This window comes from Nasonia vitripennis, chromosome 1 (genome assembly GCF_009193385.2).
Source record: "Nasonia vitripennis strain AsymCx chromosome 1, Nvit_psr_1.1, whole genome shotgun sequence".
In the NCBI taxonomy this organism is placed as follows: Eukaryota; Metazoa; Arthropoda; class Insecta; order Hymenoptera; family Pteromalidae; genus Nasonia; species Nasonia vitripennis.
Window position 1 is genome coordinate 16,362,058 of NC_045757.1, and position 24,148 is coordinate 16,386,205.

A 24,148-nucleotide genomic window follows, 5' to 3' on the forward strand; every position below is an offset into this window, starting at 1 on the left:
ATGATGGCCGTTTTCGTGACGGTTAGCTGTCCCACGATATGCAGCGGCAGAATAGGCTCTTACGAATTGTTTTCAATAAATTAATTTTTACCATGATTGACACTTTCTGGGCATCATAGATGCGTCCAGCAAATTAATGCGATTCTTAGATTAATCAAAATATCTTTTTAGTAGCCATTTGACACGGAAAACGCGAACTCGCTTTTGTTGCAAAATCGAGTCTCATCTTAGGTTACCGCACACTCCGCGGCTGTCAACGTCATATGCTTTCTGGTGCCACTGTGCGATGGGATTGTTGTTATTAAAGTTCCATGTGTTTTAATTAACGTTTATTTATGTTAATTTTTTTCACAATTTTGGGTTTTCGATCGCTGTGAAACATGGCTTCTCTTCGAGAAAAACAAATTGGTAAATATGTCTCTTGCATCAGAAATTCTCTCATGCGTTTTCTTTAACTGGCAAATATTTGTTTGTATGTATGGTTTTTTGCTATAACAAATTTAAGATCTTATGGATTCATTATTTTTATCAAATTTCATATACTTCAATTGTGTTGAAAAACTAAACAAATATTGCTGTTATGATTTGTAAAAAATAAGCAGATGTTTTTCCTTTTGGTAACTGAATATCAAATTCAATTTTTTCTTTAAATTCTTCAATGCCATTTCAATTAATGTTGTATACATTTATATAGGTGCTTTAAAGCAAATGCTCAATTTGAATGATCCTGAGCCAAGACCGGAAGGTGCAATACCAGTATGGAAAGTTTTGATTTATGATCGATTGGGTCAAGATATCATTAGTCTATTAGCATCAGTTAAGGAACTGAAAGAACTTGGAGTCACGCTCCATCTGTTAGTATATTTATTAGATTTTTTTCTCTATTTAGATATAAATGTAAAGTTCCTATTGTTGTATTTCAGGCAATTACACGCAGACAGAGATCCTATTCCAGAAGTGCCGGCTGTTTACTTCTGTGCCCCAACAGATGAAAATATTGGACGCATTGGTCAAGACTTGCAAAATAATTTATATGACATCTATCATATGAATTTTATATCTCCAATACCAAGGCACAAGATGGAAGATCTAGCTGCTGCAGCTTTGATGGCTGGAGCTGTTGCCAATATTCATAAGGTATGATATTATTTGTGTGCATACATAATATTCATAATGACCAGTCTTAATTGTTGCATACTTTTGCACTTTGATTGCAGGTATTTGATCAATATCTTAATTTTATTACATTAGAGGATGATCTTTTTATACTTAGACACCAAAACAGTGACATTATTTCTTATCATGGTAGGGATCTTTATTTAAATTTATTTCTGACATGAATTTTGTGTTTAGTAATTCAATACTGATTGAACTTTGTCAACCTTTCAAGCTTTAAATCGAGGAGCAATGAAGGACACAGAAATGGAACAAATCCTGGATATAATTGTAGATAGTCTTTTCTCAGTTTTTGTTACGCTTGGGACAGTTCCAATAATCAGGTGTCCTAAAGGTAATGCTGCAGAACAAGTTTCCAGAAAGCTTGACAAGAAACTAAGAGAAAATGTTTGGGACTCAAGAAATACCTTATTCCAAGGCGAAGGAATTAGGTCTAGTCACTTTAGGTATAACTAAAATGCTTGTACATCTATTTGAAATGTAATCAAAGCTTCAACCTCAATGTTCAGTTTTCAGAGACCAGTTCTGATAATTCTAGACCGTAGTGTGGATATGGCGACAGTTTTCCATCACACGTGGACGTATCAAGCGCTGGCTCACGATGTCTTGGAACTGTCTCTGAATCGGCTTGTCGTTGAAGAGAGCGTAGGTAAATCTGCAGCTGGCGGTGCGCGATCTAAGACGCGAGCTTACGAACTTGATAGCAGAGACAAGTTCTGGTCTGCACATAAAGGTAGCCCTTTTCCGAGGGTCGCTGAGGCTATTCAAGAGGAGCTTGAACAGTATCGTACGTTTGACCAGGAAATGAAGAAACTTAAATCGTCCATGGTAAATTGACTACATTTAAGTAACAGAGATTTTGAACTAGTGAACTATAGATTGGAGAAAAATTATTTTTATCAATTTTCTTATCTAGGGTATAGATGGTGAAAGCGATGAAGCAGTGTCAATGGTAATGATGGATAATACATCAAAATTAAGTAATGCGATGCATTCTGTGCCGCAGTTCGTCGAAACGAAGCGTTTGATTGATATGCATACGACAATAGCAACAGGTAAATTTTAAAGGTAACTCTATAATATTTCGTCAACTCTTTTAATTAATAGTTTTAATTTGTCGTTGCAGGAATTTTGAATGCGATAAAATCTCGACGTTTGGATACGTTCTTTGAACTTGAAGAGAAAATAATGAGCAAACAAACTTTAGATCGAAGTATCCTGGATATCATAAATGACCCAGAATGCGGCCTACCCGATGATAAACTGCGTCTTTTTATTATTTATTATCTTTGCACAAATATATCAGATGCAGAGTACAATAAACATGAAGCAGCATTGTCAAACATTGGCTGTGATTTAAATCCCTTAATTTACCTTAGAAGATGGAGGTAAACATCAAAAATATAAATTAACTGTATCGTAACGAACATTTTTTTAAACATCACGTAATTTTTTTTTTTTTTAGAAATTATATGAAGATGGCTGGTGTCCAAAATAGTTATGAAGGTGGCGGGACAAAAACTGTTAGTATGTTTTCTAAATTAATGAATCAAGGATCTTCTTTTGTAATGGAAGGTGTGAAAAATCTTGTTGTAAAAAGACATGTAAGTATTTTATAGGACATTTGGTTATCAATTCTATCAAAATATTTATATTGATCCAAATTTTCTTTTAGAATCTGCCTGTTACAAGGATAGTTGATGAATTGATAGAAATGAAACAATCTACTGAAACTGATGATTACTGTTACTTTGATCCAAAACAGTTGAAACCTACAGAGCAGGCTCCAAAAAATCGAACAGTGTTTCAAGAAGCCATAGTTTTTATTGTTGGAGGTGGAAATTATATAGAGTATCAGAATTTAATGGACTATGTAAAGGTGAGCAAATTTAATTAATTGTTGGTGAAAATTGATGTTTTACTTTATATTTTTTCTTATACACTTTTTTTCGTCATATTAGCATATCATTATATTATGAAATTTATAAACAATAGCATTTCTAATTAATTTGAAATTTATACACTATTACTTATACTAGCGTATTTTCTTATTACAAGTATGTTTCTAATTCGAGTGATATCTATTTGAGATAAATGTTTATTATTTTAGCAAAAGACTGGAGGTGGTACAAATAAACGCATTGTCTATGGTTCAACCACACTAACGAATGCTAGGCAATTCCTGAAACAGCTGTCTCTACTAGGTCAGGAGACACATTAATCAACTGTATACAATATATAGATAACTTTATGAGTTAAGAGATCTATTTTTTTCACGTACGCTATTTCCACTCGCAAAGTACATTTTTCCAATTTATTAGCTTGTAATATTGTTGAAAATATCATTGTCTCATAAATTTTGATATTTATTGAAAAAAGAAGGTCAAACGATTTTTTAATGGTGTTAAAAGGTGAAAAAGGCAAGAACTTGGAAAAAATTCTTTAATTTGTTACTTTAGTAATAAATGTTTACATTGTAAATAATAAATTTAACATATAATTAATGACCCTCCTCTTTCTCTTTAGGAGGTTGGATTTCTCGACCTAACATATCAATTTTTACTTGTTTGCATGTTGTTTCTTGTTCAGAATCTGAACTATTATCACTATCACTTGAATCACTGTATGATCCTAGTCCTGGTAATATAGCCACACATTTAAGAGCACCAGTTTGTACCTCTGTATCTTCTGGTGGCACGAGTACCTTTGTTTCGTTATTTTTTTTTGCTTGTTTTTCTGAAGATTGTTCAGATGTTTTCTCAGCTTTATCTTCGCTATCTGACAGTTTTCTTTTTGTTGCTTTAGGAATAAATTTTTGTAAATCACATACTATATAATCATTTTATTTCATGAAAAACAAATCTAAACTCACCACTTTCAGATTTGGCAGGTTTCTTTACAACTACACCAGCAAGCAACCTGAGTTGAGAATTTTTATTGCTGCAACGTAAAAGAAATTTTATTTAGTTATCAAAAAGCATAAAGAATATTTTATTTTTCAACACGTTCAGTGTATGTACGTACCTAGAAGTAGCCGATTTATTATGTATCACTGGTTGTTTCAATTCTTGTTTTAATCGCTCATCCAAACTTTTTTCTTGCAAAGAAGCAACTGCTGCCTTGAAATCGTGCATTTCTTTTTCCTCTTCCATATTTTTTTTACGTTCTTCTTCCATTTTTGTTCTATCAACTAGATCAAGAAATTCCACTTCGTCGTCATCAAGACCTTTTATCATATTCTCTGTAAATAAATAAAATTGAAGTTTTAACAAGGTGATTAAAATTTTTTTAAATCTAGTACTTTGTAAATTATACACATACACTTCATTCTAAGACAATAAACTTCATCACATCTACAATAAGCAAAGTAAAAAGAAAATGAAACTAGTGAACTATTCAAGCAAAGGAATATAGTATACACAAGCTACTTAATAAATATGAACAGCCAACGACTTCTCGGAACATTGAAAAGTTCATTCAAACGTTATAACTTGTGATTTGGAATTCGTAATTCATATTAATTGTCAACAGAGAACAGAATTGAAAGCAAAATGAGGATCAATAACTTACTAAGTTTGTGTGCCTCTTCGTAGTCTGCATCTCGCTTGTTTTTTTGCTCTTGCAGCCGATCGTACAGGCACCTTGGATCGTAGACCTCCTCGGGTGCCTCTGTGGACAACAACAAACAATTAAATAGCACATTTTAATTTCTATGCCGAGAATTTGCTCCAAAGTAAACGTTCAATCCTAACCTATAGGCTGATCAGCTGATCTGACTTTTTCCCATTCTTCCTGGCGAATCTTTCGCTGCTCAGCGATTTCCGCCTCAGAAATGAATCCCGAACTCATTTTCGGTCGTTGGTCGCAATAAAAATAAGTTTGGTTCTTTAAACTTGTGTTTCTTTTGCGTGTGTGTCAAGCGGAGCTGTCTTGTTCGCTTCGGTCAGACGAACCTTCTCTGCGTTATCGTCATTTTCCAAGATATTTCAGTTAAAAATGAGTCTTTCTTCGTGTACGTAAAAAGTATTTCTTTCGACGCACTTCACAGGTTGATTTTCAGGCTTTATTTTTGTTATTGGTCAACGATGCACTGACGTGACCTATTCACCACGAAGATACGATAGGTGTACAAGTACAAGTATACTTATACCCATGAAATGCGGTCGCACAGCGCCACCACTGCACCACTATGCTGTGTAGCAGAGGCTGCATATGCACACTTATATATATATAAATCATAGGACATGAGTGCAAAAACTAATGTGATTATAGGCATACTTAGTAGAATTTCGAAAACGGAATATTTTTCAAACATTTTTTGATTGCCAATACCAAAACGAGCAATTAGATTTAAATAGGGTTTAAAAAGCTACAAAAAAAAAAAAACTGATCACAATTTTCAAATATCATAGCTTTTTTGGGAACAATTTTTAATAATTCAAATGGTTTTATATGCTTCACATTGCTTAATTTACTTTTACGTATTCCTTTATTATTCATAAATAACAAGTACAAAATATAAAAAAAAGATACTCTGTATACAATCGCGATATCATTGCCAAAGCTTGCACTTCTTGAGCGGGTTCATGGGCGAACCAGCGGGGCAATCGAAAGCTTTGGAGAAATCCAGCGAGTTGAGGGCGATACCCATAGCCCGAAATTTGTCGGGCGTGTGTTCGCTGCTCTTGAGACTGTCCTGCAAGTGTTGCGGCGTGTCCTTGCTGCAGAGGAAGCTCATCGCGCTGATCCAGAACAGCTGGGTCGCGTTGTAATCCAGACCGGGTAGACCCGCTTCTTCGCCGTGACTCTTCGCCCACTTTTCGTACGCGTGATACGCTATCAAAGCTCCGGCGTTGTCCGCCAGGTTTTCATTCACCGTGAGACGTCCGTCCACCTGTTGGTTTTGATGATATTAAATATATATATTAGTGTATAATATATATATATATATTTACATAATAGGCGTACCGAGCTGACGATTCACGGCCGCCAGCGCGACAATAAAAAAGTCTCACGTGTATGCCGGAATCGCTGTCCGTTAAGTTGCTGTACTGATCCTCGAAACACCGGATCCGGTTTTTGAACTCCTCCCTGCTCTTTTTCTCCATCCACGGGTTCAAGCTGCCCGTCTCGTCGTATATGTACCTCCTCGCGTCGTACGCGTGCATTATCTCGTGGGCTATCATGAAGCCTATGCTTCCGTACTTGGCGAAGCTCGGCCAGCTCACGTCGAACAGTGGGGGCTGCAGCAACGCGGCCAGTAAAACTGCAGTCGACCGAAGCGAATTAGGAAAGTTGATTTTGAGACTTTGTCGATAGTTAAAATTATACCGATGGTGATTAAAAATTATACCGATCGTATTGTCAGCGGCGTAGTAATAAGCGTTCACCACAGTCGAGTCCGCGAATACGGTCCAGAGGCTGTTGTTCGAGAGGGTACCGATACCGGTCAACTCGAAGTTGAAGTGAAAGCGTTGCAGGTTCAAGTAGTTTTGGAAATGATTGTTCGGCCATATATCTAGATTCTTCACGTAGCGGGCCAAAGTCTTGTTGTTCAACAGCTCGTTGGGGTAGGCTATGATCTGCTTCATGAATTCGTTTTTTCGCGAAGCGGCTATTTTCGTCGCCGCGTCCATCCAGGTGACCTGTAAACGTTGGCGCGGTCATTTTTAATCATTTTTTACATAAATCACTCACGTACAGGTGCGAGTTTTAGCATATGTTATTATACTTACGTTTTCGAGGATATCTTTGAATCCGTCAACGACGTTAGTCACGATTTCTTTCACGTCTTCCTTCGTATCCTCTGAGAAGTGCTTCCGAACGTACATGGAACTCACTCCCAGCATCAACCCACGGCCTCTGTCCGTCAACAATTCGATGCATTCCTGCCACCTGATTGACCGTCCGAAAAAACGGATGTTCTTTAATCTTAATTTGATCGATTATGAAGCTTTAAAAGCTTCTTACCTAGGTTTTCTTGGCTTAGGTACGGCAGTCTGAGATTTCATTCGCTGATACTCGAAGGCTCTGTCTCGAATTTCATCGGTCAGATAAATGGCCGATTCGGCAATCATCTTCCAAATCATGTAGTTTGCCATGACCTTTTTTGGCGTTTTCCTCAGAAAGTAATCGAGAGATTTCAGGTAGCCCAAGTCGGGTACGTTGACGGCCTCGAAAATCTCGAAGCTAACGACGGGTGACGTTATTGCGTTGATGTACTCGAGCCAAGGCACGAAAGCCGCATCTTTTTCGAGATCCTCGAGCCGGCGAAGGTTTATGGCTGATGTGATCGAAGGAAAGGACGAAGCCTGTGGTGAAGAAAAGGAAAATTATGGGCAAGCAAGACCGTCTGTTTCTACTGAAATGCGTATTATAATACTGACAAAGGTGATGTCTCTCTCAAGATCGAGAGCCTTTCTCAGATCTCGCGTCGCACGAACTCTGTCAGCGCCGAGTATCACGGCAACGTCAACCATGTAGTTGTAGTAAGCCTGAACAACTTCGTTCATGAAACCGCGTTTCAAAATTTCGGACTTGATTTCCGCTTCAGGTGGACCAACCTGTATAAACAAAAAGATTCATACTTTATATCAAATTAAATTATTATTGATAGATATACTCGATTATACTCGAATTTTTCCTTACGTATAGAAAGTTTCTGCTGGTATTGAAGAGATCGTTGAAGACGTATAAGTTTAAAATACTTTTTGGTCTGTAGCCGATTTCTCGAAGCTTGTAATCAGTTTTAAATACGTCGAATTTTCCGGCGTCCCAGCTATCGCCTGCAATTACTGGCCATCCTCCAAGTTGGTCAATGTAACCCAGCAGAGCCTTTAAGCTATTATTTTTCGCTTTCGTAGCTACAGCAAATGCCATGTGGGAATCGTTCGATTTAATTATTATCGTCACTTAATGCGCATTATTAATAAATCAACAAATGTATATATGTATATGCTCACTTTCCCTTTTACAGGCCCTGAAATAATTTTTCACCAATTTGAAAATTCTCGGTTCCTTCGGTTTGAATTTCTTATTCACGAGTTGTCTGATCTCTGTCAAAACTTTTTCTTTCACACTATCTAGGTGATCGACACTTTGCCTGTTCGTAGGAATAACGCTATTGTTTATAAAGCCACCACATGCGAACTTGTAAAAATCATGACAGGGTAAGTTAGTTTGGTCTATGTTGCCTTTGATCAAGTTTGCTGAAAAGTTGAGTTTTTAGAAAATTTTCTTGCAAATAATACATTCTCGATATTTTATAAGTATACCTGCACTGAAACATCCTGGTGTTGTGCAAATTTTTGCACTGTCTATAAAAGATCGCATTAACTTTTAGAAGGAAAATTGTATTTTCATTAAAATTGTTTTCTTACCTATTTCGTTGGATTCCGTAAAATTTATCGCTAATATTGGCAAGCATAATATTATTCCCAAAAGACGATACGAACTGATTATTAAGGGTTTCAGAGAACTGTGAACAAGTATATTTACGTTTATGTCATTTAACTCCAGTTTAAGACTGTCAAGCTAAATCTAAATAAAATTGTAAAGTATTTAAACATTTTTCAAAAACTGTTCACTTTATACTTACAAAGTAGAGCACATGATTGTCGATAAACTATGTCCAAGATACTAATATTAGATTTCGAATTTCCGCAGTTCTTTATACAAATTTTATATTTAACTTTATCAGCTCTGCCGTGCTCATAAAATAAAACTATTATATTTTACCAATATCCGCAGGGTTTTAAAAATATGTGCTTCGTTAAAATGTTTATTACCCTATGAGTTTGTAGTGCGAAAATATCACATCGGCGAAGAGAATATACGACTTCGAAAGATTATGTGAGATTCCTTTATATACGCTTTGCAATCAAAGCAAATAATCATTAGCGTAAAACAGTGGTAAGGATAGTAAACTGAAACATTTTTGTAGTTTTCACAATTGATCTATGCCAGACTGCATTTATTTTTAGGATTCATTGGCGAATCTACTGGACAATTGAAAGATTTTGCGAATTCCTGTGAGTTTGTCATTATGCCTAGTACTCGAATGTCATCTGGTGAATGATTGTCCAGCTTTATCGTCAGTCTACGCAAGTCCTGTGTCATTTACTGCACAAAAAATTAACGGAACTTATCCAAAAAAATTGATCTGCCGTATACTTTAGTCCTGGAAGTGGTTGTTCCGACCCGTTCTTCTTGACCCACTCGATGTAACTAGTGTAGGACATTTTCAAACCTATATGTATATTGAGAGATTTTCACCCAAAGAGATTCTATGGCAATTATTCCATTCTGTTACCTTTGTATTATTATTAAAGCTAGTAATAATGCATATTCTTACAGTTAATCCTGTTTGTTGATCTACGTATCGCTCGTATTGTTGGACATAGCATTCGGTTCTATTGATGTATTCATTTGCACTTTTGTCTGTATACCACTGCTTTATGCTACCCGTTTCATCAAAAATATACATGTCGGTGTCGAAGGCATGCATTATTTCGTTCCCGATTATAAAACCTGTACTGCCGTATTTCATGTAACTTGGCCAGTAATGATTGAATATTGGTGGCTGCAGTATGGCAGCTAACACAACTAGTAATCATGGATTGATAATTAATTAATTGATTCAATATTATTTGTAGTTGGAGATGTATAATACTGCTTTCTTTGAAAGCTTACCAATTGTATTTGAAAAGCCATAGTAATATGCGTTCGCAGATGTCGAATCTGAAAACACTGTCCACATTGTATTATCTGTCAGGTTGTAAAGACCAGATAAAGAGTAATCCAACGTGAAATCGTTGTACGTTAAGGAAATTTTGAAAATGAGTTTTTGGACTGATCGTTAAATTAGAGCTGTATTTGTCGATTATTTTGTCATTTAAGAATTCATCCGAATATCCAATAATTTGTTTCATGTAACGACTCTTTCTTAAAGCTCGTTCTTTCGTCAAGTCATCTAACCACGAGGTCTGAAATTATGTATTTATTCGATGATAGGGTACTATGCATTCGCAAGGACTCGAAAAATAATATATTTTCAAGACGCGTACCTTATTTAGATATGATTGGAATTGATTTTCTATGGAGTTTACAATATCTTTGACATCAATCCGAGTAGCATTATTAAAGAAACGTCTGACGTAGAGAGAACTTATGCCAACCGTTATGCCATTGCCCTTGTTAGTCAATTGCTTAATGCATTATTCGTACCTGGGTTGAACTTTAGTTTTGTTATCGTTGATGCTTTTTTTAAATTCTTCGTGTATTTTTCTAATGTCTGAACTCAGGTATGGAGCAGATTCAGCTATTACTCTCCAAATCAAGTAATTGGCCACAGTTCTCTTTTTTGCTCTGAACAAGGCCGTGTAAAGATTAATAAGATAATATGGCTTCTCTACTTTTATCTCTTCTGTGCTTTCGAGTTCGGCAAACGGGGCTGTAATGTTGTTCAAATATTCTAACCACGGTATTTGCGGAATTGTTTTTTCTAAGTCTTTAATTGTATTTACGACGAATTGACCAAATTATTGACAAATGATTTATATGATAAAAATAATAAAATCATGTGTTTGTGAAAGATTGTTGAACCTTAAAAGTAATTAGTAATTATATTACCAATGCTAATCGGCGCTCAAAATAAATGACTTCACGTAGTTCAAGAGCTGCGCGTTGTTTATCTGCTCCAAGTAATTGAGCAACCTTCATAGTGTAATTATAATAGAGCTGAACAGTTTCATGCCCAAATCCATGTGCCAGCAGATTCCCGTTTATCACGGATTCTCCTTCGCTAATCTGGCAAAAATAAAATGTGGAAAATGTATTAGTATAGTTCTTATGTTTTTATGCCAACTATTATTATTTCAACTCGATATGCGCAAGATGAATTTACATATTTTCTTTTGTGCATAGTTTTGTGGGTAACCAAGTTCTCGCAGTTTAACTGACGTTTCTAGCCAATCAAATTTATTTTCGTCCCAATTATCGCATAGCATAACTGGCCAACCACCAAGCTGTTCAAGAATTTTCAAAAGAGGCTGCAAGCCTATATTCTCTACGGTATCTGTTTGTAAAGTAGTTTAGTAACACGTGTACATAATACATGAATTTCTTTTAGTCAAGCAAACATAACTTACTTAAACCCATGCATGCTTTGTAATAATTTTTTACTAATCCAAATAGTCTAGGATTGTCTGTATTGACTCTTTCCTCCAAAACTTTTTTTAAATCTCTAATAACTTGTTTTCGTATATCGCTCAAATGACTAACTTCTTTTTGAGAGTCGGTAAGATTGATTTTTTTTATGAATCCGCCACAAGCAAAATCATAAAAATTAGAGCATGGATCTGCACTTTTATTTATGTTACTGCTGATTAGTGTAGCTAGATAATGTTACAGAAAGGGTGTAAATAATTATTACAAATATTTGCATGTGTTTTATTACTACTAAATATACATGAGCTTTGTCCGCTTATTAACCTGCCGTTCCACTCTCTGTTGTTCCACATTCTTCGATTTCGAATCTAAGAATATAAGATTATTGATGGGGATTAAAGTACTAGGGGAAACTAAAATGTCATTATAATTAGAGCACGTTCTTACCCAAATTATCATTTGTGCATTGCACTATTATCATTTTTAAAATAAACATTATTACTGTATTTTTTGAAAATTAAAGATATATCTGTATAATCAATGATTTTTGTTATATTTGCACTTAAACTATGATCATTTCCATTAGTGTAAACGCATGGATGTATAAAAATTAATCTGCATCTATTTATTATTATTTTTCGTTGTTTTATACTTACATAATATTATATCTGATAGTTTGCACCAGAAATTAACACAAACTTAAATAAAATAATTTTAAGTTTCTAACTTTAGAAGCGCAACGTACGTTTTGCCGTCTTATACATATTATGTTTTATCATTTGTCGTGCATGCGTGCACATGTAATAAAACTCTAGTTTCAGATACAATTTTCACTCAGCATCCTTGGTAGAAATGTTAACGGTTAATAAGCTAAGTTTTAAGACACTTAGCTAAGTTATGGTTAACGATTTAACTACATAAGCGTTTAACCGTTATAAATGTATAGATATGACGCATTAACTCATGATAAAACGAAACTTTTGCTTGGAATTTGTCAAATGACTGTTACAATCCAAAAATTGTAGAAAAATACGTTACAATCGTAAAAAATCCAAATATTCGTAATAAGACATATATACGTTTTAATGCCAAAAAAAGGGTAAAACAATGTTTAACTTAATAATAATACTGATGTGGTATTATAGATACGCATCACAAAAACATTAGCAATATTTTAATTTATTTTTTACATTAAAATTTGATAAAACTGGCCAATTAAACTTAACTTTTTAACGAATTTCAACTGTTAATTTTCTACCAGGGATGCTAGTAATTTTTAATTTATTTATTTCAAATATCATCACAGGAGGCTACATGTTTTCTTAGGATTCATTCTTGAACCAACAGGACAGTTGAAATCTTTCGCAAAGTCGGCTGAATTCGACACCATACCAAACACGCGAAACTTTTCGAGTGTATGCCCTTCATTCAACAACATATACTCTTTATGTGATCGCCGAGATTTGCTGCAGTCTTGAGAAGCAACCATAATCCAGAAGATTTGCTCTGGGGTGTAATTGAGCCCTGGAAGCGGCAATTCTTTTCCATTTTTTTCGACCCATTCTTTGTACCCGGTATATCCCATCACCACACCAGCATAATCGGCAAGATTTTCATTCAAGGTACGGCTTCCATTGACCTGAATGCGAGGATGAAAGAATAATATACGCATGATATCTCCATTACATCAATAAGCTTTTGTATGATAGCTTTAATTTACAGTTAAATTTAGCCTTTTGATATGGTACTTTTCATAATGCTGTACGAAGCATTGCATTTTGTTCTCATATTCCAACGCACTTTGGTTTGTGTACCACTGAGTCAAGTTGCCGGTCGCGTCAAAGCGAAATGATCCATTGTCAAATGCGTGCATCATTTCATGGCCAATGACCTCCCCTACAATGCCATATTTCATGTAATTTGGCCAATCAGCTCTATATAGTGGTGATTGAAGCATGGCAGCACTTATTTCTGCAATGACAACATGTTATCGTGTAAAGGACACTCATGATGATTGAATAAGTATTATGAGGCTGCATTCGATTGTCGAGAACGTAAATCTCAGAAGATTTGAAATACTGACTAAATCTATTGCGATCGGGTTCATAAACTGCATTTACGTCTGTGTAAGCTGTTTCTGTATCAAATGTAAAATCGCCAGTAAAGCCATTAATTATTGCTATGTGCTTTTCATAGTTAAAGAGCTGTATGTTTAAAAAGTTTTGGAGATGGTTATTTGGGTCGATGTCTAACTTAGAACTGAACATATCCATTTTTGTGTAATTGTAGAAGTCATCAGGGTAGTATATTTTTCCATACGATGTACTTTTTCTAAGGCTCCATTCCTAGTTTGATTATCCAACCACGTGAGCTGTAGAAACGTATTAATATAAGTTAAACTGGCTCTTTTTTACTTCTTATCAATACATACCTGATTTATAAAGAAATCCATTTGACCTTTTATATATTGTATAATATTTTGAACATCATCTCTTGTATCATTATTAGAATATTTTTTTATGTAAATAGCATCTACGCCAACAGGTATTCCGACATCATCATCCATTAGAAGATTTAGACAGTGCTTATGTCTGGGCTCATTTATATCGTTAAAATTATCATATAGTTGTCGAATGTCGTTACTTATATAGGGCGCTGAGTCATCGATAACTCTCCATATTAAGTAATTAACCACCGTCCTTTTGCTTATATTTGAAATCAGTGGGAGATCATTCAAATATACTTGATTAAATACTCGAATTTCATCGGTCATCGTAAAGTTAGCTACTGGAGAGGTCAAATTGTTTATCAAATCCAACCATGGTATTTGAGGTACATTAAAGGCCACGTCTGCTATGGATCCGACGAATTCATTTACAAGAGAGTCATCAACGTACTACACATATAAATTGCTTATGTAATTAATTTAATTACTAATCATAAACGGAGAGACCGCGCAATAAGTGATTAAAAAAAAAAAATTAAAAAAAAAAAATTGATCAAGTATATATTTTCACGTACGTATGCTAACTTGGCTTCAAAGTCGATAGTCTTATAAACTTCCCAGTCTGCTATTTGAGCATCAGCTCCAAGAAGTGTTGCTACATCGAACATGTATTTGTGGTAGCTTTGTAATCTTGGATGACTCCATCCACTTGTTAAAATTTCGGGCTCTAAAGCGGTAGTTCCTTCCACAATCTAAAAAAATATGTAAATTTTGGTATTTTAAAAATATTTATATAACTTTAAAAACAAAATTTATATTTATAAAAAACCCTTACTTCAATTGTAGGTTTGGATTTGTTATTTTTATTGACTCCAACAATTATTCCTAAAATATAGTCTAGATAACCATATTGTCGCAATTTATAGAAAGTTCTCATCCAATCAAACTTGCTTTCATTCCATGCGTTACCAACCACCATTGGCCATCCCCCGAGATCATTAATTATATCTAAAAGAGGCTGAAGTCCCTTGTTATTTATTGTTTCTAAAATATAAACGTAAAAATAAGAGAGAATTTCTTTATTGTGCTTACATAGATCCCATACGACGAAGTTTCATCATGATCTATCTCTACTTACGTAAATCCATACAAGCACTGTAATAGTTCTTGGTCAATTTAAAAGTTCTTGGCTCGTTTGGATCAATATTTTCACTTAGAGCTTGTTTAACATTGCTCATAACTTTTTTTGTTAAAAGTGATATGGGTCCCGCTTCATTTTGATGTTTTTTAAATTTCTTATTTAATATGAAGTTTCCACAAGCAAAATTATAAAAGTTGTTACATGGGTCTTGCGTTGCGTTTATATTACGTTTAATAATGCGTGCTGAAATATTTGATTCATTAATTTGTAATTTTATTATTTAGATTGATAAACAATATTTTATACCTACAGCTCTGCATCCTGGCGACTTACAAACAGCTATATAGATAAATTATTTATTATTATCAAAATAATTGTTGAATCTGCGTTAAAAATAATCCAATTGTGAATTCCCGTGTATAGTATTTTCGTATACTTATGATAAATAGTTCAATTTTGACTTACTTTTAAATGTTACTTTAAATTATTTTAGCATTTATCTTGTAAATCGTTAATCACAATACATGATACATACCTGTACTATTACTATTATTGGAGTCAATTGATTCCGTAAGCGATGCTATGACTATCAATATATAAAAACATATTCGGCATTTAAAATATCTGCATAAAAATGTGCCAATAAAAATCATTATTTAAATATTCTGTGTTAAATCTACATTTATGTTTTTCGCGTCACGGTAAAAATGATTTAAATATAATTATATATGTATATGTATCGGTGCTTATTGGGACAACACGATATCACATTTTTCGATTGATATATGTGAACATATCGAGTCTGTGAGTTGATTAAAAGCATTATTAGGCAGTTTAGTTATCAAATATTGAAATAATAGTACTTTTTCATGTAATATCTGTACTGGTATATATGGTGACACTGTCCCGGTAAGTTTATCAGGTCAAATTATATATGGTGATGTGATTACCGGGACTGTCCCGATAAACTTATCAGGACAAATCATATTTTATAGAATGGTTATTGGGACTGTCCTGATAAATACCATTACAACAATCGCATTTGTAAGTGATGATTACAAATGTTGAAACATTCATCCGTTGATTGCAATACGCTGCAGAAAAGCACTCGCAGTGCCGCCTATCGCCATGTATGCCACTATTCATAAAGTGACTCTGGTAACGTACGCGCCCCCTACTTGTACTTTTATAAGTTTCGTGATGTTCCGTCTTCCGTGTTCGTGGTTTGTCTAATAGTCCCCACTTCACAATAGCAATACCCATGCATGAAACACTGCCTTTTTATAGAAGAATAGTAGAATGTATCCTATTTTGTATCATCATGTCCTTTTGCGAGAGAATTTTTTTTGGAAGATTCTTTTGTAAGAAATGCTCTGACTTGTTATACATTATTTTTTTAATGTAAAAAAATGTATTCCTTAATCAGAAGAAAGGAAAAGGGTAATCTTAAGATTGTCAAGACAACAATATTAAAACAAAAACAGTCTCGCTTCTATTTGCCAAATCAGATAGTTTTACTAGAATGTCAAAATGGTATAAACGTAATATTTATTTTTATTATAAACTATAAAAAAGCAGTAAAAATTATTATCTATTATTTCACATCAGTAGTTTGTTTCTATTCTTTGAGGGAAATTTATCATTCTTTTGTGAAGTAGGTTCTTTTAATACATTTTGCTTTTAAAAGACCAATAAACTCCCCTCAAATAATTTAAAAAAACAACAGATAAATTAAAAGCTATGGATTAAAAAGAATTCTTTTTTGAATCATTATATGCTAAGAGATTTGTTACATAAGAAGTAACATAATTTTGTTACATAAAAATACATTAATTTGTTAATATACATTTTTATTTTAATATTTTTTTAACGAAGACATGATACTTGTATAAAGAGTTAAACCAATTCGTTTACAATATATTACTAATTTTTTACCTCTTAATTCACTTGCTTTTTTTCTAAAAAAATTGATGAATTTTACAATGTATCTAAATTACATACTTTAATATGTAATTTTTAAATATAATTTATATAGTCAATTTGTGATGTATTAAATGTAAAAGTTAAATTTATCATGTTATTTTATAACACGCTAGTAAAAATAAATAAAAAATTAGAAATAAATATTTTATTACTATATTTTGTTATTTATTTAAAATTGAAGTATATTTTGTATAGCTGTTATCGATTAAATCCATCATAAATTGTCACAAATTATGTACAAAAATAATACGTTAGGTAATTTGAATACATAAAAAAATCATGACATTTTTTTTATCTGGGATGATATATCACTGGGGCAGTCTTTGTGAAAGACAAGGCATCTTATTAAATAAATATATGTATGTACACATAAAAAGGTGCTTATCGGGACATTTATCGTATGTATTGGTGCTTATTGGGACAGTTCTGCTAACCATCGCCTATACAGTAAACAATACCCAACCCTGTACTTGGATTAAGCAATTCGTTAACAAACTCAAATTTATAACTGAAAGGGTAGCCCTACTGGATTATTTTTACAGTGACCTATTGGTTTTATATTATATATTTACATAATTATAGATTAATAAATCATTTCTTTTAAGATAAGCAGCAAAAGACAAGCACGATATTTGTCAAGTGGAAGGTCAAGCTTGTTTAGATAGAGCAAAAATTGAAATTTATAACAAGAGCTATTTTTGAGGCTAACCATGAGAATAATGTGATGTTTGTGTAGTTTTCCGGAGAGCTCGTAATTTTGATAGAATGCTTGTGCAGTTTTTGTTTTTAAATGTTTTGCTATTTAAATATTAGTAAATTAGTAAATAAGGTAATCCCTAATGAACTTCGTAAAACCTGAATGAACCTCTTTGAAATTATAATTAAGTTGTCATATTTGATCCATTAATTTTAATTTAGATTGTTTCATATTTTGATCAGTGTGCCAAAACATGTGTCAAGCTATGTCTAAAAATCTTTTTCAATTAATGTTAAGTTAATTCTCATATTTTGTTGGCACGCACCACAAAAACACTCAAATAAATTTTTAAAAGTCAATACCACCAACAAGTCAACAAAAAATAATGTTTTTACTTGTGTTTTTAATATGGGTTCTTTTGGAGAATCGCACTTACTTATCTAATACAAAGCACTTGCTGTTGATAAAAAGTTCAAAATTTTTGCAGTATTAGACTTGCTGTTACTATTATTGTTTTTTAAAAGTGTACACTTGGTGGTAGTGGATTCTGAAAGAACGTTTCAAACTGAATGGCAATGTCGCTTATCAATTTTGAGGTTTGTGAAGTGAATTTTGTGAATTTTAAGATTTGTAACGTAAATAAACCTCGAAATTGACAAGCGACGTTGCCATTCAGTTTGAAATGTTTTTTCAGAATCCACTACCACCGAGTGTACCTTCAGTACCTCTAACTTACATGTAACCTTAAAAATTGAGTCAAATCAGCAATGTAATAGAATTTTCAACTGAAAATGTAGCAATTAATGTTGCATTTTCAAATTTGCCGGATTAGATAATATTTTATAAGTATTACACAATCATAAATTTTCAAGCAATATAACAGAGAAACATTATGTCTATTTTTTCCTTCCCATTTGCAAAAGTCTGATAAAACCTAATAAGTCTAGGTGCAAATACCATATAGGATTGGATTCCTATTAGGTATTTGCACCAGGACTTATTGGGTCTTATCAGACTTTTACATTCGGGTTGCTTTCTCAAAAGGCAATATTTATATTTTACTTGTTAAAAATTTGATGTTATTAGAAATCAATACAAAAAATCCATGTGGATATATTTAGACGGATAGTCCATCCAATTAACATAGAATCAAAGTGAATAACATAAACATCCTAGTAGATAATTTACATGAATATCCACTCAGCCATTTTCAACAGGGATAAGAGTTGATTTTGTTTACCCTCTTACAAGTTAGTAAAATTCTCAAGAACAATCGACATTTTTTGGATTAAGAGAAAGTGATTTTGCTTGAGAAAGCAGAACCTGTTAAGAAGGTTCTAACATTGGGGCAACCTGAGTAAAATATTCTACGGCTGGCCTTACGTCACATCAGGGCCTTACTAGGTGCACCTGGCCAGACCTTGTGTAAGGCTTAATAGATAAGGACCTCACAATAAGCCTTATGATTGTTGGATCACGATTATAATTTTTAGATTCTTTCATATTTTATAATGTAACAATTATGCAGTAATAGTGACCTTTTTTATATTTTATGAGATTAAGATTAAGAAAGTATTTTATAACTGTTTCTATTTAACAGTGGGTGTACATAACCTTTCTTAAGGATTAAATTAACACCGTACAAACTACACAAAAATCACCCTACACCCCACACAAAATAACTCTACACATGTTTGCTAGACAAAAAAAAACTCTACACAGATATTTACTATACACAAATACCCTACACGCATATTTGATTATTTTACTCCACCGTAAAACTCTATACAATCATATAACCTATTGTTTCACATTGTTGCAACAATAGATAATACGATTGTGTAGAGTTTTACGGTAGAGTAAAATAATCAAAAAATGCGTGTAGGGTATTTGTGTGTGATAAATATCTGTGTAGAGTTTTCTTTGTCTAGCAAATATGTGTGTAGAGTTATTTTGTGTTGTGTGTAGGGTGATTTTTGTGTAGAGTTTGTATGGTGTCAATTTAATCCTTAAGAAAGGTTATGTACACCCACTGTTAAATGGAAACTCTTAATTTAAACTTGAGGAGGTTCTACGGAAAATAGAATTAACATTATGATATAATCAATATTTTGTTTAAGTCATCTGTCTAGTTTCTTTAGCAAAGTATATTTCACGAAAAACCTATGAATAAAAAGAGCACACATTTTGACTAGTGCAGTACTCATAAAACCTCCTAAAAATTTTTTAAATAATTTATTTTTATTTTCATTTTATTAAATAATTTATTTTTTAAAATCAAATGCAATAAATATTTATCAATAATATTGATATCTTATGTTTTAGAATACATCAATTATAAACATTGATTGTTGAGGTAAATTTTTTATTAAGGTCATTAATTATATATAGCAAAAACTTATTTTTTTATAATTCTCTTTTATTAGAATACTATTGTTATTACAATTTTTAATTTGTATAAAATAGAGATCCTTTTTATTAAGTGAAACTAAAATTTTGTAACCTAAAAAGAAAAAGAAGTATTAAGTTTTTTTTTTTAATGAACTCATCCCTTTCATCTCTAATCAACTAGTGAAAACTTCTGTTAATTGAGTTTTTGATCATTATGTCCCTGTCGTCATCGGATAAGTTTTTATAATTTTTGTTCTCTTTTAGGTAATCTTCTCATACAGACCTGAAAAATACAAGATTATTATAGCGATATACATATTTTTATTTCTGAAAAGCTGTTAAACTTTGCAGCTTAGATACAGCACGCTCTTAAAGCTTGTATACTAAGTTTCGAGTCCAGACAATGCACTCATTTTAAATATGCAATTAATTTGAAATTTTTAATCTAAAAAATATAATATCATAAAAATAATGAATTGTTTGGACTTGAAAATTAGTATGCAAAGCCGCAGAGCATATGTTGTATTAAATCTGTACAGCTTTAAAGCTTTAATAATATCATTACTTTAAAGCTTCAAAGCTGTACGGATTTAATGCAATATATGCTCTGTGGCTTTGCATACTAATTTTCGAGTCTGAACAATGCAGTATTTTTAAAATATTAAATTTTTAAAATTATGTATATCTGTATAATATAAAACAATACATACAGATATACTCTGCATGTATAACAATAACTTAATATCTCAATACTAAGGTCTATGGAATGGAATCGTTAAAGACATCTGTGTTGAAAGAAGCCGATACAAAAGTGTTGAGTTAGATTGTACAACCGAAGGCTAAGGTGTCCCCTTGTTAATATACAAGCGTACTGCATCTAACCTGCAAAGTTTTATGGCTAATCAGAATGAATAATATGTACATCGCTCTTTAAATTTGCTTTTGCTGAAAGTGTTTTATGGTTAAGTACACCTTGTGCTTTCAGAAAAATCTTAAAGCTGTACAGATTTAATAGAATACGCTAAGGCATACTAATTTTTAAATTCAAACAATGCAGTAGTTTTAAAAATGTAAGTATATTACCTTTGAACAGATCTTACACTGACATGTGATTATTTTTATAGAAATCATGTCACTGGTTATAAATGACACATAGAGATCGCCTGTTTTTTGTAATAGAAGATAAGTACAATTTATTTTGTGCTTAGCATACATTTCTAACGTCAATTTCCAATTAAAGCTTTATTGAATTTAAAATATTTCTGATTTTTAAAATAAATTTATAGAGTAATGGACGTGGTGCACTAAGTAATCAGAGTAAAATCAAAGAAATTATTGTACTAATATCACATGAGAATCAACGCAGAATTATTCACTAATCTCAACGTGTAATGAAACAGTATACAAATTTTTTAACTTTACTCAAGAATAGTAAATAAGGGCAATAATAATAAGGACAATTATTGCATGACATTTTGCGTTTATGGTACAAATTAAAATATAACAAATGAAACACATTGCGAATGAATATTAGAAATTAGTGTAGTTTTTTGGGGTATTAATTAAATAAATGATCAGACTCACCATGATAACTCTTGCCCAAGCAAATTCAGCATATACGCACGAAACCGTCCTCTAGATGCATAGTATCTCCAATAAGCTGAAATAAATAGAAGCTCGCTTAAACACAAAGCAACAAGCTCTTCTGCCACTCAAAAGAATTAACAAAATATTATGTAAAATGAAAGACTTATCTGACAGCAGCAACAGTTTTACTCTGGGAGATAGTGCCAGGCTCTCGCTTTTTACTCCTTTGCAGTTTACTAAACAAAAATCATTTGAGAATTTGCTGCAGTGTAGAAAACATCACAACGAACATATGGACTATGGGTACAAACAACAATCACCGCACTCTGTTATCAATAACTTAGTTGCGAATACGCGACGCGACGTGGGTGAGAGGTTATAGCCGCATAGCAGTGGATGCCGCATGCATGTGTGTGTGTGTATGTCTATGACTCGACGGTCGAGTAAAAATTCAAAATGCACTATGCAGAGATAGTAGGCTGCGACCATTTTGAATGCGCGCGGAGTTTTAATAGAATTATATGTTTTAAGACTTTGATAAATAATTTTTTTGCGATTAAAAGAACTTTCAAGGGATAAAATATTAATAAAAGAATAAGTTAAATTAATCATTACTTAGAAACCCGTTTATTAAAGTTTTAAAGCATATAATTATATTGAAACCCCGCGCGCATTCACGCTTTTTGACTCCCCTACTGATAAAAAGCAGATGACAATCAACTAATTATCAGCTGATAATCTGCTGATAATCATGCCAAAACGTCAGCTGATTATCAGGTGATATCAGCTTAATATTTTTATTTAAGCTATTAATAACAAATATGCGTTAATATGAGATAAAATGTTAATGATAATCATGAAAAAATTTTTAACCTTCAGTATAATTTTTCGAAGTTGTTTAAAATTAATAAAATTTATAAAATTCACATACTGAGGGCCTAATACGGTTTTATCATCCAGATGATAACACCAAAACACTGGCTTTGAGGTACAACATTTTTATTTTTTATTAATTTAGTTTAAACAGAAGTTTTTTAAAATACTAATAAATAAAAATTTTGCAGCTCATAGCCAGTGATTTGGTGTTATCATCTGGATGGTAACACCGTATTAGGCCCTCATTATGTGAATTTTATATATTTTATCAATTGAAGGTTAGTTATTGAAGTTTATAGTATTACGATACATGTGACCTAAGTAGCACTTTTTTGCACGGCGTGAGGTAAATACGCCGTGCAGAAGTGTTACTTAGGTCACGAGTATCGTATAGAACTTTATAGCACAGTGTGACCTAAGCCCGCGTTTAAGTCACGCCTATCCGTGACCTAAGTAGTCCTTTTTTGCACCGTGTTTATCACACTCGCTACGCTCGTGCGCTAATCTCACGGTGCAAAATGAGATTGCTTATGACACGGATAGGCGTGACTGCGGGCTTAGGTAGGCTGTGCTATAAAGTTATATACGATACTCGTGACCTAAGTAACACTTCTTCTCGCTACGCTCGGGTCCTAACCTCACGCCGTGCAAAAAAGTGCTACTTAGGTCACATGTATCGTAATGTACTATTTGATGATTATCACCTGATAATCAGTTGATTATCGTTAACATTTTATCTCATATAAACGCATATTTGTAATTATTAGCTTAAATAAAAATGATTATCAGCAGATCATCAGCTGATAATCAGTTAATTGTCATCTGCTTTTTTTCAGTAGGGCAGAACATGAAAAAACCAGTCAAATATTTTGCAAATGCATACCTTAATCAAAAGACAAGATGGAAAAAGAGAGCTAAAAATTCTTTATGCGGATAAAAAAACAAAATCTCACTTTCATTTTTATAATAACTAAAGGTAATAACATAAATTGATAACACAAATTCCCTAGTAGAAACATAACCGAATCATAAGCTATTAGGCAAATCGTTATGCGTTAGAAAACAGATGGCTAATAATACCGCTTATTTAGTCATGATACTATCGCTAGCATTGTCCATGATGTTCTCTTGAACAAAATGCAGAAAAATTTTGAACCAGTCAAAGATGCTTATTTTGCAAATGTATTCTTTAAGAGAAACGCAAAAAGAAAAGTAAGAGGTGAAGACTGCCAGTTCAGCGGAATGAGTAAAAATTCTGGGATTCATTTATAGAAGTAGAAAGTCATAAAAGAATGTGATGGAATGGTGCTTATTGGGACAAATTTTATATACACCAGTGTTTATTGGGACGACTGGTGCTTATCGGGGCAGCGTTAAATAGTAACACCTATAAGGCAAATCGTAACGCCATAATAAGGGAATAATACTGAGTTCAATACTAAAAAACATTAATAAATTACCGAAATAATCACTTTCAATTTTTACAATCGTAGATTAAATTTATATACTGAATATCTATTTGATCAACAGCACACGAACGAGAGGTATGAAAATTTTTAGGAGAAGTATGAAATACTCCAAAAAAAAAAAAAAAAAAACTAAAAAGGACTAAAATCTCTAAAAGAACCGCTGCCAATTCTTTGACACGTAGCTTGCTTCAACATTATGTATTGCTTTAATATCA

General features: G+C 32.9%; 6 protein-coding genes across 12 annotated transcripts in view; 2 read left to right on the plus strand and 4 right to left on the minus strand.

Annotated features, from left to right (window-relative positions):
* Positions 1-104: 104 nt before the first annotated feature.
* On the plus strand, positions 105-3,664 carry LOC100122633 (protein sly1 homolog). Its single transcript, XM_031923100.2, has 11 exons — positions 105-408; positions 695-854; positions 924-1,137; positions 1,218-1,305; positions 1,391-1,622; positions 1,686-2,004; positions 2,093-2,231; positions 2,303-2,564; positions 2,642-2,780; positions 2,852-3,055; positions 3,287-3,664. Exons 1-11 carry the CDS (start codon positions 381-383, stop codon positions 3,395-3,397), a joined length of 1,896 nt encoding a protein of 631 aa, XP_031778960.1. The 5' UTR covers positions 105-380; the 3' UTR covers positions 3,398-3,664.
* On the minus strand, positions 3,602-5,358 carry LOC100122645 (PSME3-interacting protein). Its single transcript, XM_001606206.6, has 5 exons — positions 4,929-5,358; positions 4,747-4,845; positions 4,201-4,417; positions 4,049-4,116; positions 3,602-3,975 (listed from the first exon to the last, which is right to left on the minus strand). Exons 1-5 carry the CDS (start codon positions 5,023-5,025, stop codon positions 3,677-3,679), a joined length of 780 nt encoding a protein of 259 aa, XP_001606256.1. The 5' UTR covers positions 5,026-5,358; the 3' UTR covers positions 3,602-3,676.
* Positions 5,359-5,642: 284 nt separating this feature from the next.
* On the minus strand, positions 5,643-8,891 carry LOC100122667 (neprilysin-2-like). 3 transcript variants are annotated; one of them, XM_031926157.1, is made up of 11 exons: positions 8,774-8,891; positions 8,556-8,653; positions 8,451-8,492; positions 8,139-8,384; positions 7,825-8,039; positions 7,563-7,739; positions 7,147-7,487; positions 6,912-7,071; positions 6,530-6,821; positions 6,192-6,442; positions 5,643-6,070 (listed from the first exon to the last, which is right to left on the minus strand). In XM_031926157.1, exons 1-11 carry the CDS (start codon positions 8,785-8,787, stop codon positions 5,729-5,731), a joined length of 2,178 nt encoding a protein of 725 aa, XP_031782017.1. In that variant the 5' UTR covers positions 8,788-8,891; the 3' UTR covers positions 5,643-5,728. The 3 variants fall into 3 exon arrangements, with proteins under 3 accessions (XP_031782017.1, XP_008211047.1, XP_031782028.1); XM_031926168.1 differs by having other exon boundaries at positions 5,921-6,070; positions 6,145-6,442; XM_008212825.4 differs by lacking the exon at positions 8,774-8,891 and having other exon boundaries at positions 8,451-8,511.
* A 190-nt stretch (positions 8,892-9,081) lies between these two features.
* LOC116738615 (neprilysin-2-like) lies at positions 9,082-11,904 on the minus strand. Of its 2 annotated transcripts, none has more exons than XM_032600962.1 (4): positions 10,242-11,904; positions 9,868-10,160; positions 9,530-9,780; positions 9,082-9,402 (listed from the first exon to the last, which is right to left on the minus strand). In XM_032600962.1, the coding sequence occupies exons 2-4, from the start codon at positions 9,932-9,934 to the stop codon at positions 9,310-9,312; spliced, it is 411 nt and encodes a 136-aa protein (XP_032456853.1). In that variant the 5' UTR covers positions 9,935-10,160; positions 10,242-11,904; the 3' UTR covers positions 9,082-9,309. The 2 variants fall into 2 exon arrangements, with proteins under 2 accessions (XP_032456853.1, XP_032456855.1); XM_032600964.1 differs by having other exon boundaries at positions 9,082-9,424; positions 10,242-11,900.
* A 739-nt stretch (positions 11,905-12,643) lies between these two features.
* On the minus strand, positions 12,644-14,910 carry LOC103316887 (neprilysin-2-like). Its single transcript, XM_032597901.1, has 7 exons — positions 14,895-14,910; positions 14,625-14,833; positions 14,365-14,541; positions 13,775-14,239; positions 13,597-13,714; positions 13,064-13,314; positions 12,644-12,982 (listed from the first exon to the last, which is right to left on the minus strand). Exons 1-7 carry the CDS (start codon positions 14,908-14,910, stop codon positions 12,644-12,646), a joined length of 1,575 nt encoding a protein of 524 aa, XP_032453792.1.
* Positions 14,911-16,223: 1,313 nt separating this feature from the next.
* The window catches only part of LOC100678185, a 37,242-nt gene continuing 29,317 nt past the window's right edge, over positions 16,224-24,148 (plus strand). The window contains exon 1 of one of the 4 annotated variants that reach the window (XR_004226967.2): positions 16,224-16,463. Coding sequence is in view for 2 of the 4 variants with exons in the window: in XM_031925594.2 (XP_031781454.1) it covers positions 16,340-16,463 (124 nt within the window). In the remaining 2 variants the exon portion in view is untranslated. Of the gene's footprint in view, positions 16,472-24,148 lie in introns of all 4 variants that reach the window. The other 3 variants (XM_031925594.2, XM_031925599.2, XR_004226968.1) reach the window with 3 other exon arrangements.